The 12236-nt window shown below is 48.7% G+C and overlaps 1 protein-coding gene across 1 annotated transcript in view; it reads left to right on the top strand.

The window, feature by feature from the left end:
* Nucleotides 1-12236, top strand: part of nexmifb (neurite extension and migration factor b) — a 313433-nt gene that overhangs the window by 266637 nt on the left and 34560 nt on the right. Inside the window, exon 3 of the mRNA XM_038774952.1 lies at nt 4524-4678. Coding sequence (XP_038630880.1) covers nt 4645-4678 — 34 coding nt within the window. The 5' untranslated portion in view covers nt 4524-4644. The remainder of the gene's footprint in view (nt 1-4523; nt 4679-12236) is intronic.

Below are 12236 nucleotides of genomic sequence, written 5' to 3'. Positions count from 1 at the left end.
CATTCCTTCACTTGTCAGTGGACCACAATTTTGGAACTTGCGACCTAGTAGCACGATGGGGTACCTACTTCACATGGACTGCAGCAGCTCGAAAAGCTGGCTCACCAACATCTCCTCAAGGGTGATTACTAGTGGGCAATAAATGCTGGCATTCCCAGTGATGTCCATATAAGAGCATAAGATATAGGAGCAGAATTAGGCCACTCGGCCCATTGAGTCTGCTCTGCCATTTAATCATGGCTGATATTCTTCTCATCCCCATTCTCCTGCCTTCTCCCCGTAACCCCTAATCCTCTTATTAATCAAGAACCTATCTATCTCTGTCTTAATGACACTCAGTGATTTTGCCTCCACAGCCTTCAGTGGCAAAGAGTTCCACAGATACGCCACCCTCTGGCTGAAGAAATTCCTCCTCATCTCTGTTTTAAAGGATCGTCCCTTTAGTCTGAGGTGGTGTCCTCTGGTTCTAGTTTTTCCGACAAGTGGAAACATCCTCTCCATGTTCACTCTATCCAGGCCTCACAGTATCCTGTAAGTTTCAATAAGATCCCCCCTCATCCTTCTAAACTCCAACGAGTACAGACCCAGAGTCCTCAACCGCTCCTCATATGACAAGCTGTTCATTCCAGGGATCATTCTTGTGAACCTCCTCTGGACCCTTTCCAAGGCCAGCACATCCTTCCTTAGATACGGGGCCCAAAACTGCTCACATTACTCCAAATGAGGTCTGAGCAGAGCCTTATACAGCCTCAGAAGTACATCCCTGGTCTTGTATTTTAGCCCTCTCGACATGAATGCTAACATTGCATTTGCCTTCCTAACTGCCGACTGAACCTGCACGTTAACCTTAAGAGAATCGTGAAAAAGGACTCGCAAGTCCCTTTGTGCTTCTGATTTCCTAAGCATTTCCCCATTTAGAAAATAGTCTATGCCTCCGTTTCTCCTTCAAAAGTGCATAACCTCATAATTTTCCACATTGTATTCCATCTGTCACTTCTTTGCCCACACTCCTAGCCTGTCCAATCCTTCTGCAGCCTGCCTGCTTCCTCAAGACTATCTGTCCCTCTACAGATCTTTGTCCCCTTTTTCCCCACTCTCTGACGTCTGCCAGTCAGCCAATCCTCTATCTATGCCAGGATCTTACACTTAACACCATGGGCTCTTAACTTATTTAACACTCTCGTATGCGGCACCTTGTCAAAGACCTTCTGGAAAACTAAATAAATCATGTCTATTGGTTCTCCTTTGTCTAACTTCCTTGTTACTTCCTCAAAGAACTGTAGCAGATTTGTCAGACATGACCTCTCCTCGCCTCAGTCCTATTTTATCATGCACTTGCAAGTACTCCGCTATTTCATTTTTAATAATGGACTCTAAACTTTTACCAATGACTGAAGTCAGGCTAACCGGCCTATAATTTTCCATCTTCTGCCTCCCTTCCTTCTTAAACAGCGGTGTTACATTAGCCACTTTCCAGTCCTCTGGGACCCTTCCTGCCTCCAGTGATTCCTGAAAGATCACCACCAATGCCTCCACAATCTCCTCAGCTATCTCTTTTAGAACCCTGGGGTGTAGTCCATCCAGTCCAGGTGATTTATCCACCCTCAGACCTTTCAGTTTTCCCAGAACCGTTTCCTTAGTGATGGTCACTGCACTCACCTCTGCCCCCTGATTCTCCTGGAGCTCTGGCATCCCACTGGTGTCTTCCACCATGAAGACTGATGCAAAGTAACCATTCAGTTCCTCTACCATTTCTTTGTTTCCTATTATTACTTCTCCAGACACATTTTCCAGTGGTCCAATGTCTATTTTTGCCTCTCTCTTACCTTTTATATATTGAAAAGAACTCTTCCTATCTTTCTCTATATTACTAGCTCGCTTGCATTCATATTTCATCTTCTCTCCCTTATTGCTTTTTTAGTTGTCCTCTGCTCAGTTTTAAAAGCTTCCCAATTCTCTGGCTCCCCACTAATCCTTGCCACTTTAAATGGTTTTTCTCTTATTTTATGCTGTCCTTGATTTCCCTCGTCAACCATGGATGCCTTGTCCTCCCCTTAGCATGTTTCCTTCTCTTTGGGATGAATTTCTTTTGTGGCTGTCGAATAACACCCCAAAACTCCCGCCATTGCTGTTCCACTGTCTTCAGTGCTAGGCTCCTTTTCCAATCAACTCTGGCCAGCTCCTCCCTAATGTCTTTGTAGTTACCCTTATTTAATTGTAATACCATTACATCTGATTCCAGCTTCTCCCTCTCAAACTGCAGGGTAAATTCTATCATGTTGTGGTCACTGCTCCCTAAGGGTTCCTTCACCTCAAATTCCCTAATCAAGTCGGCCTCATTTACACATCACCAAATCCAGAATTGCATGTTCCCTAGTAGGCTCTGTCACAAGCTGCTCCAAAAAACCATCTCTTCGACATTCCACAAATTCCTTTCCTTGGGATCCTCTGCCAACCTGATTTTGCCAGTCATACATAATCAGATTATAAAAACATATATATAGAACCTAAATGCACGCAAATTACGAGTGATTACATTACAGTAAGTTAAGCACTTAATTTTCCATCAATTATTTGTCCATAAAGCCCATCACCTATCTGGAGTCACATAACACCTTTGTAGAATCAGGAACGAACGTATCCACTAAAATGTGCTCCTGCTGTCGTGTCCAGCCACTGGCTACATGTTGCAACCTTCCTTATTTTTCTTAATTTAGCTAATACTGTAACATTCGGTGATCCTCTGAACTTTCCTGTCTTACTATTTCCAAATAGTAAGTAAGAGTTCTTTCTTCTCCTCCCTGTACTCTCTCAGACTCATTGCAGAGGCGCCTCACCCTCGTGTATTTTTTCTGAACTGTAGTTTGGTACCTCTTTCGATCTTTCTTCCTCAGGCTTGTATAAGATATAAGATTGCAAAATAAGTATGGAAGAAAGATTCCTTTTGGTTCATTATAATTCATTCGTCCAGAAGCACCTGTCAATACCCTTATTACCAGCACCCGAGCTCGGTGCCGCCTAGTTCCTATTTCCTAGGTTATCTTATCCTTTTTTGCTCTTTTCAACCTTGGTGATGCCTTGCACTTCGTGACCTCGACCCTTCACATTCATTTCTGGATAATAAACAATTACATTACCCTGACCTATTGTAATGCAACCATGTGCAAATACCATTTGGCAAAAAAAAAATTTCCTCCTCCATCAGGAGAAATTCTGACACTGGTATCAGGAAATGTCGCCTTTGTTTTCTCAACTCACGGAGAAGAATAGAGTCCCCTGAAGTTTCACACCTTTTGATTGCTCCTCTCACTGTGTCCTCCGCGATGACAAGCAAAACACTGATTGCGGTGCATCAGGAGAATGGACGCAGCTGCTCTCTACGTAAGATTTGATTTCTAAATCTCTCGGATGAAGCAGTAAATCGCAATGACAGCCAACAGCATCTGGAATTTGAAGTTTCTAGGTAGCGCTGTCAATCGGGGACTTCAGAATTAGGGAGACGTCACCTTGATATTGGCTGAAATTTTCATGATAGAAGCTGTCACAGATTCACCTGGATCTAGGGCACTGTAAATTATCTTCCCAGGTAATTCTTGCATAGTACATTGTTTTGCCAACTGCAGCTTTCATTTCTTTAATGTGAGAAATCCATTGCCAATCCTGCACCATGTTGGCAGGCATCTTTGATTCGATTGAATATAACAGTCTTTGATTTATTTAGATTATTAAAAACAGTAAAACGTTAGGTGGGCTGCTTTGCTCCCATCTCCCTAACCGAGGCAGGAAGAAAAAAACCTTTTGGTTTAGGGATAATGAGTAGCTGTCACCAAGTTCCATTAGTCCTGTCACAGGGTATGATAACATTGCATCCCTGAGTCAGATTTTGTGCTCCTTAGCAAAGGACAAGGCTGCTTAGAATTTAGAGTTATTGAATTTGAAAGAAGTCTTTGCATTGTAGCTGCCACTCAATGAGCAATTCACTCAATCATTCCAGCAATGGTTGAAAAGAATATTGACGTGAATGATTGGAAGAGGCCATTAAGTCCAAGCCTCGGAAGCAAGCTGTGACAAGCTGCTCGAGTGCACAGAATCAGCTCACCTTTCCCCTTTCTTTTCACAAGGCCATTCCCATTTAGCCACATTATCCAAGTATTTAGGGAGACCTGGCTTCACTTTTTTCGAGTTCCCGTTCGGAGGTGCGGTGAGTACAAGCGGAAAACGAAAACAATGGCAAAACCACGATCCTTTCTCAAAAAGTGTTGAGGTTTCCACATTAATCAGCCGAATTGGTCTTGATGGAGTGGGAAAGGTTGTTGCAGGTTTGATTTCTACCCCTAATGCCTGTTAATTAGGAGCTTATCCTGGAATCCTATTGACAGGCATTGAATAGCTTAAGACTCAGCTTTATCCACATACATACAAATCTTTAAAAAAAAAGGGAAAGAAATGAATGGCTGGAATATTAATGCACTATTCTTTTACTGTTCCTTTGGCCAAACAATGCTTTGATTTTGTTTTTGCAGGAGAACTTTTCTGAAAACTGTCGCTGACAGTGATATAAACAGTCCAAGTGCACCAGCATGATGCAGGCTCACAATACTTTGGCTAACTTTACAGGGAGAATTTAAACCCAGCCAATATTTCATGTTTGTCGAAGCACAGAACATGGAAACAGCAGGTATGTCAACGAGTTCATAAATTATTCAATCCCTGTTGCAGAATTTTTTTTTTTTAAATGTGCCAAAACTTTGACATATGTTGCTGTTTCCATGACATACATTTTTAACAGAAGTCTCATAAATGGCGACACTCGAGAATAGGAGGTGAATAATGCATCAAAAAACCCGAGATATTTAGATGATTTCCTCAACCATTTTGGTTGCTTGCTGATGTTGTCCCACATCTATACTTTTGGGCAAGGTTCCTAATGAGGCAGAAAGATTCCAAGTGGTGAAGTCATTTTCCTGTGGATCGTGCTTAAGGCAGAAAAAGTATTCTATTTGCTGTTGTAAGCAGTTTCAGTAGTATGTTTTTCTGGGTGCTACCATAGAAAGAAAGATGACTCACATTTATGCAATACCTGAGATCTTAAGACGTCCCCAAAACCTTATTGCTAATTTGAAAGTGTAGTCACTCTCCTAATGTAGAAAATCCTGGTCTTAATTCTTGCAGAGTCAACACAACTCTGCAGATCATTAAAAATGGCAGGCAGACCGCTTTGTGGAAGCCCATCCCATTTCCAACAGTTCAATTTTTTTTTGGTGCCACTGAGTTTTAAAAAAAATCTCTGTTTGATTGACTGGCCATCTGCTGCAGGTTAGTAAAAACGGTCCCATCTGTTTATGTATCTGTTCTAGAGTTCTCTGTTGCCATTTCCCCAAGGGCTATTATTTTTGTTATGATCTCTGTAGAGACTGATAACTTTTTAAACTAAATCTAAACTTACAATTAATAGCTGAAAGAATGATATGACAAGATTTCACATTTTAAGACTTCTACTGTAACAAAAGACTAAAAACATGATGGACGTGATTCAGCAGACATAAATCAAAGTTGACCGAGGAGAGAGCAGTCACTGGCAGAGAGGTTGACCTGTGCCACAGAGGTGAGGATCTATTGCCTCTTCACCCAGATGACCTGTCTCAATTGAGTTGTTCATGTCAGACAAAATGACCCTTCCCTCGCACTGACCACATTTCCATTGTCTTGCAGGATCTCCATCTGATGAGGCTGGGCCATCCGGAGTCGTACCCACCCCTGCCACCCAAGAGACCACCTCGGAGGAGAACTCCAAGCTCACTGACAAGGCATCATAGCTATCGCCCCCACCTTCCAACAGTGCAGAGACACACACCTCGATGGGCGACATTAGTGGACAGGCTTCTGGGGCACAATCTGGGGAGCACCACACAGTAGCTGATGCACATTAGGTGGAGGCAGGAACATCCAAATGAATCATCAGTTGGAGGCTGCTTGTTCCCAGGACATGGCTGCGCCCCAATAAGATGCAGAACCTCTGGACAAGGTTCTCCCAGAGCTGATGCAGATGATAGGACACAGCCGTGACATTCAGGAGGGGATGTCACCGACATACTAGCAACTGCATAGCCAATTAGAGGAACCCCAAAGGCCTCGGGGGCAGGCTGTTGTGCCGACAATTCGTGGCACCGAGGCCAACACTGCTAGGGTGGCAACCGCATTGTAAAGCCATGAGCACGACGTCCGCGTCTTAAGTGGTGGTGCCCAGGATATGGCTCAGTCTGTGACGACCATGGCTGAGGGCCTCAACGCCATGTCCCAGTTGCTGATGGAAACGTCCCAGATACAGGTGGATATTGCTGAGGCACTGCAGAGCATGGCCAATTGAGGAGCATCACTGAGGGAGTCGACACCTCTGGAGCCCACTCCAGCTGCCCCTCCATTCCATGGAGACCCCCCGTGAGCCTAGGGGCACCGTCAAGGGAGGAGGAAGCGCTGGAGGCCAACCTGGGGCCTGCCACCAAGGAGACGATAGCAGTCTCCAGTTCTTCCGAAACCCCCACCCTCCTGACACTGGCGCATCTCAACGGCAGCGGGCAGAACAGGGTGGCACAGTGACCCCCTTCTGGCACCAGTAAGTTTGCCGGGGCCCTCCAGCTCCAGGCCCTCCAGAGGACATCCGCCAAGGGCATCAAAGGCTACAGGGTGCAGAAAGCAGCCGGCTGCCTCCACCTCTGATGTGCATCCTCGGGACATACCTTGACCTAGCACTAGAACATGAAAGATCAAGAAGAGTGAGGAGCACATAGTGGGCACAGGGGGCTTCACTATCTGTAGCATGAGAGAATGGAAATGTCAAATGTTCACTATTGAAACATGCACACCTGATACATGTGACGCCTCTGTCACATTAATCTTCACAGCGGGCCTGCCTCACCCCCTCCCCCCTGCTGCCCTCCGCTCCTCCCAACAGATATCCAAGATCAAAAGCCCCCCGATGCAGACTCCGTTCAGAGGGTGTGTGTGAGAATAGTGTCAGCAGAAAAACAGGAGTCAGACTTCTCCATAAACTGAGGAGCACCAAGCTTTCCTCTCAGTGAGTTGTCATCACTCTCCTGCCTTGTATACTGAACCCCGGTGACAGTGCCAGCACAGGCCCATCACCCTGGAGTGATGTTACACAGTCCTTTGGGGGGTGGGACAGGGCGCTCAGAGGTGGGACGGTGTGATGGAGTCGGGGGGAGGAGAATGGGGAGGGGGGGGATTTGGGTGAAGGAGAGGAATTGGGCGAAGGAGGGAAATGAGGGGGGAAGAGGGATTGGGGAGGGAGGGACCCACACTTCTGGGTCCCTCCTCAGCCTGATGGGCGGCTGGGCCCACACTTCTGGGTGGGGTTGATCTGATGGACACAGCCTCATCTTATAAGAATCTGGAGATGATGAGGGCCTCCCTGGTCTTCCTGGCATGTCGGATCCTTGCCCGACGCCTTTCGTCCATCCTCCGGCTCCTCCCTGGGTTCATCCTCCAGCCCCTCCTGGGCTGATTCATCCTCCTCCTCAGACAAGGCAGCATGTCCCACCTCCTCCTCCAGAATGCTGCCCGGCCGTTGCGCCAGGTTGTGGAGGGCACAGCAGACCATCACAAAGCAGGAGACCCTCTGAGGGGTGTATTGCAGGTCGCCACCAGAGCGGTCCAGGCATTGCAACCATATTTTCAGCAGCACCTCTCAAAGACAGCACGTGGGCCTCATTATTACACGTCCCTGCATTGCTCTCGGGCCGCCCCACGGGCATTGTCAGCCATAACCTCAACGGGTACCCCTTGCTCCTCAAGAGACAACCCTTAATCCTGGGATGATCCTCGAAGACACCAGGGATCTCCGAGTACCCCAGGACCCAGGATGTAGCTGTCGCGAACACTCCCTGGATAGCGGCCACACACGTGCTTGCTATGGAGGCGGTGGTCACACACGATCTGAACATTTAGGGAGTGGAACCCTTTCCTGTTAATAAAGGCAATCCCTGATGCCACGGTTGGCACTCATTGATGCCCCGGTGCAAGCAGAACGACATGCGTCCCATCAATTCCCTCCTGGACATGGAGAATTCTGCATCCCGGGCATGTTGGTGGGCCTGCTCCAGCTGAACGGTAATAAAGTCTGATGCCCGGGCATACAGAGCAGCCATCACCTCTCGGAGGCACATGTGGGGTGTGGATTATGAAATGCCGCACATGTCCCCACTCGATCCCCGAATGAAAAGTTGAGGGCAGCGGTGACCTTTACGGCCATGAGGAGCTGGTGCCCTCCTCCTCCACAGGGTGCCTAGTCTCTGTCCCTAGACATAGTCTTTTGCGGCACATGCTGTCTGTCAGCTCATTGAATGACCAATGATGCCTGTACACCTTGAGCCATCATGGGCCCACACTTCTGGGTCCCTCCTCAGCCTGATGGGCGGCTGGGCCCACACTTCTGGTTCCCTCCTCAGCCTGATGGGCGGCTGGGCCCACACTTCTGGGTCCCTCCTCAGCCTGATGGGCGGCTGGGCCCACACTTCTGGGTCCCTCCTCAGCCTGATGGGCGGCTGGGCCCACACTTCTGTGTTCCTCCTCAGCCTGATGGGTGGCTGGGCCCACACTTCTGGGTCCCTCCTCAGCCTGATGGGCGGCTGGGCCCACACTTCTGGGTCCCTCCTCAGCCTGATGGGCGGCTGGGCCCACACTTCTGGGTCCCTCCTCAGCCTGATGGGCGGCTGGGCCCACACTTCTGGGTCCCTCCTCAGCCTGATGGGCGGCTGGGCCCACACTTCTGGGGCCCTCCTCAGCCTGATGGGCGGCTGGGCCCACACTTCTGGGTCCCTCCTCAGCCTGATGGGCGGCTGGGCCCACACTTCTGGGTCCCTCCTCAGCCTGATGGGCGGCTGGGCCCACACTTCTGGGTCCCTCCTCAGCCTGATGGGCGGCTGGGCCCACACTTCTGGGTCCCTCCTCAGCCTGATGGGCGGCTGAGCCCACACTTCTGGGGCCCTCCTCAGCCTGATGGGCGGCTGGGCCCACACTTCTGGGTCCCTCCTCAGCCTGATGGGTGGCTGGGCCCACACTTCTGTGTTCCTCCTCAGCCTGATGGGCGGCCGGGTCTTCAGGGTGTGCGCTGGCCCCCTGCACATGGCGTGCCGCCTCTAGCATGTGTCGTTGCTGCTGCCTTCTCTTGCGTCTGGCTGCCTGGGCTGTCACCAGCAACGTGAGGGCAGCCGCTGCAAGATTAACACCAGCAACCTTATAGATATTAGTAAGGAATTGGAGAAGGAAAGAGACGGCCAATCAGTCAGGGCTTCCATCCCGGGACCCTCCACTCTGTCGAGCCTCCCCACCCTTACAGGTTTTGCCTTCTCTCAGAGTGCCGTACAGCGAGCCTGTTGTGCTGACAAACCTTGCTCTGCGCACTCACCCCAGACCCCATATCTCTGCTGGAAATATTAGGGAAACTATGCTCAGGTGTCCTCCCTTGATCTAGACACTTACCCGTTGGTTGTGAGAAGATCCCCAGTGCTGAAGACCTGCTCTTTCGTGTCTGATTATTGGCAGCTGCCTCTGTGATGCTGACGCTCCTGGAGTTCAGGCACAGTGTTCAGGCAATAAAGTTTGCTTGACATGCAGTGCACTAATCATCCTCTGAGGCATGGCACGTGTGCCTTTGAGGAGGAACTTGAGAGTTGAGGAGCATGAAGTGGCAGCAGGGTAGCATGGTGGTTAGCATACATGCTTCACAGCTCCAGGGTCCCAGGTTCGATTCCCGGCTGGGTCACTGCCTGTGTGGAGTCTGCACGTCCTCCCCCTGTGTGCGTGGGTTTCCTCCGGGTGCTCCGGTTTCCTCCCACAGTCCAAAGATGTGCGGGTTAGGTGGATTGGCCATGCTAAATTGCCCGTAGTGTCCTAATAAAAGTAAGGTTAAGGGGGGGTTGTTGGGTTACGGGTATAGGGTGGATACGTGGGTTTGAGTAGGGTGTTCATGGCTCGGCACAACATTGAGGGCCGAAGGGCCTGTTCTGTGCTGTACTGTTCTATGTTCTATGTTCTATAAGTGCTGCAACAACTAATGAGACTAATTTCAATTGAAATAGCCTTCAGCTGTGAAGCTAGAGGCTGCTCACAGTCAAAGGGAGTGAAACTGACTTTGATGAGGCAAGCTGCAGCAGGGCTCTGTCCTGGAAGTGTTACGTAGGACCGACAGGCTGCAGCTGTGGTTGCCCCTGTTATGGGTCTCCACAATATTTTAAGACGGCTTGAAGGCCTCACAGCGCAAAGCCTCTCACCTCCGGCCCAGGAACCACCCTCACTTCAGTCACCCGGCCAACCCCAACCTTGAGCCTGCATGCTGGAAAATGGAAATGGCTACTCACATCCTCACTTCCCCTCAGCAGCCATTGCACCAGCTTCATGTTTTTCAAAAGGAGTACTGAGCAACGCCTGCGTGATTTCTCGCTGGGAGTCGGGTAGTTCCCGGGAGGCCGCTGCATTCAACTTCAATCTGCCTAACGAGATAGAAATGAATGCAAATGCAGGTGAATGATATTCTCACCATTTTTGGACGAGATGCGAACTCACCATCGGGAGTGGGCCGGGTGAATTGCAAACTGGTTCGTGTTCGGCACAAATCTCGATTTTGTCTTTTACTGGCATTTACCCAGCATGCCCAGATACACCCTGGGTGCAAGGCGTGATTCAGCGGACGTAAATCAAAATTCACTTTCGTACAGGTTTGGCGGGATGTTTCTCTGTGGCTACAATGCCGAGATTCACCCTGCTATCCGCAAGCTCTTTGCCAGGTTTTTGAGCCTCGAGGAGTTTCTGCCCACCAAAACCACACTTCAGTGATTTCCTGCACTGGAGAGCTCAGCTACACCAGCAGGACCGGCTCCTCAAAGATTGGGGTGCCATTTTAACAGGCCCTCCCCTTTCACACTCCCTCCCTGTGATCTGGAGGAGGCTTCTCCCTTGGCAGTGCCAACTTAGCACCTGGGCACCTTGGCACTGCCAGCCTGGCACCAGGACAGTGCTCATGGCACCTTGGCAATGCGAGGTGGCACTTCTAGGGTGCCAGGCTGACAGTGCCAAGGTGCCTGGATGTCAGGGTATCATCCTGCCGTATTCCTGATCATCTGGGCGTCTCTCATGGCCTGCGAGACCCCCCCAAGGTGCAGTCAAGCCTAGCCCATGTTTGTGCTAAACGGTGCCCGGTCAAAGCCTCGCAGTGCCAATGGAGCGGATGAATCGCATCCTATGACTCGACATTATCTTTGTAGGCAACTTATACTTTAAGCCACCTCCCCCTTCTTTGAGTGCAACTAGAAATACAGTTCACATATATACTTTACACTGCCTTTTAAGTAGACATGCAATTCGCTTGGAATAAATTCAAGGTGATTCTTAGCTCACAGGGATTTACTTTTGTTCTTTATCTTTCTCAGCCTCCGAACTTTTAATCTCAAAACTGTATTTCACATTGAGGATTTTCTCCCCCAAAAATTCTTCCTCCACTGCAAACTAGGAGAATCTCCTGGCCTCATTGTGACTCCTCATGAATTTGGACTTTTCAATTTGACGGCAGACTCCTGCCCTAAAGCGCCTTGCTGCCTACCACTGCTCTGCCTCCCCCTCGCTGGAATCCTTGGAGACTAACCTTGTCTGAGTTTTAAGGGATATCTTAGACCCATCCCCTCTCAAAGCCCATCTCCATGACAATGTGAATCACATGGGTCTTGTATTCAGATAAAAATGTTGTTGAGACCCTCAGCTTGCTTTTACCTTGGAAGTAAATGCACAGTTTAAAGCACGGCTGTTTAAAAGTAAATATTATTAATAATGTTCTTGAGACTCAGTCTGCCCAGTGTTAGTACTCAGGCTGCTGCAGTTGCCTCCAACCTAGTCAAACAGTCTGGGCCCCCTTTAATCTAAAGTTTAACACACACTCTCAAAATATAAAAATCTTATGAGCCTTATAATTGTAACATTATGTCGCTATGAAAGCTTGGCTGAGTTTCAAAAGCCTTAATTATCTGAGGAGTTTCTGACTTCACTGTAATTGACAGTTGACTAAATAATTAACTGATAGTGGGGGTCTGAATCGCTTTTTTTAAGCAATTAACCGCTTGAGAATTAAAACCACTTGAATGGGTTTTCTGAATGGGTAGTTTCTTTCACTATCAAATGTGTATACATGGCTTCTGAGGTCTACCCATGATGGACACTGTGTGAATGGC

This window comes from Scyliorhinus canicula, chromosome 17 (assembly GCF_902713615.1).
Source record: "Scyliorhinus canicula chromosome 17, sScyCan1.1, whole genome shotgun sequence".
NCBI lineage: Eukaryota > Metazoa > Chordata > Chondrichthyes > Carcharhiniformes > Scyliorhinidae > Scyliorhinus > Scyliorhinus canicula.
Note: the sequence above shows the minus strand (reverse complement) of the source record. Positions and strands in the feature narration are given on the sequence as shown.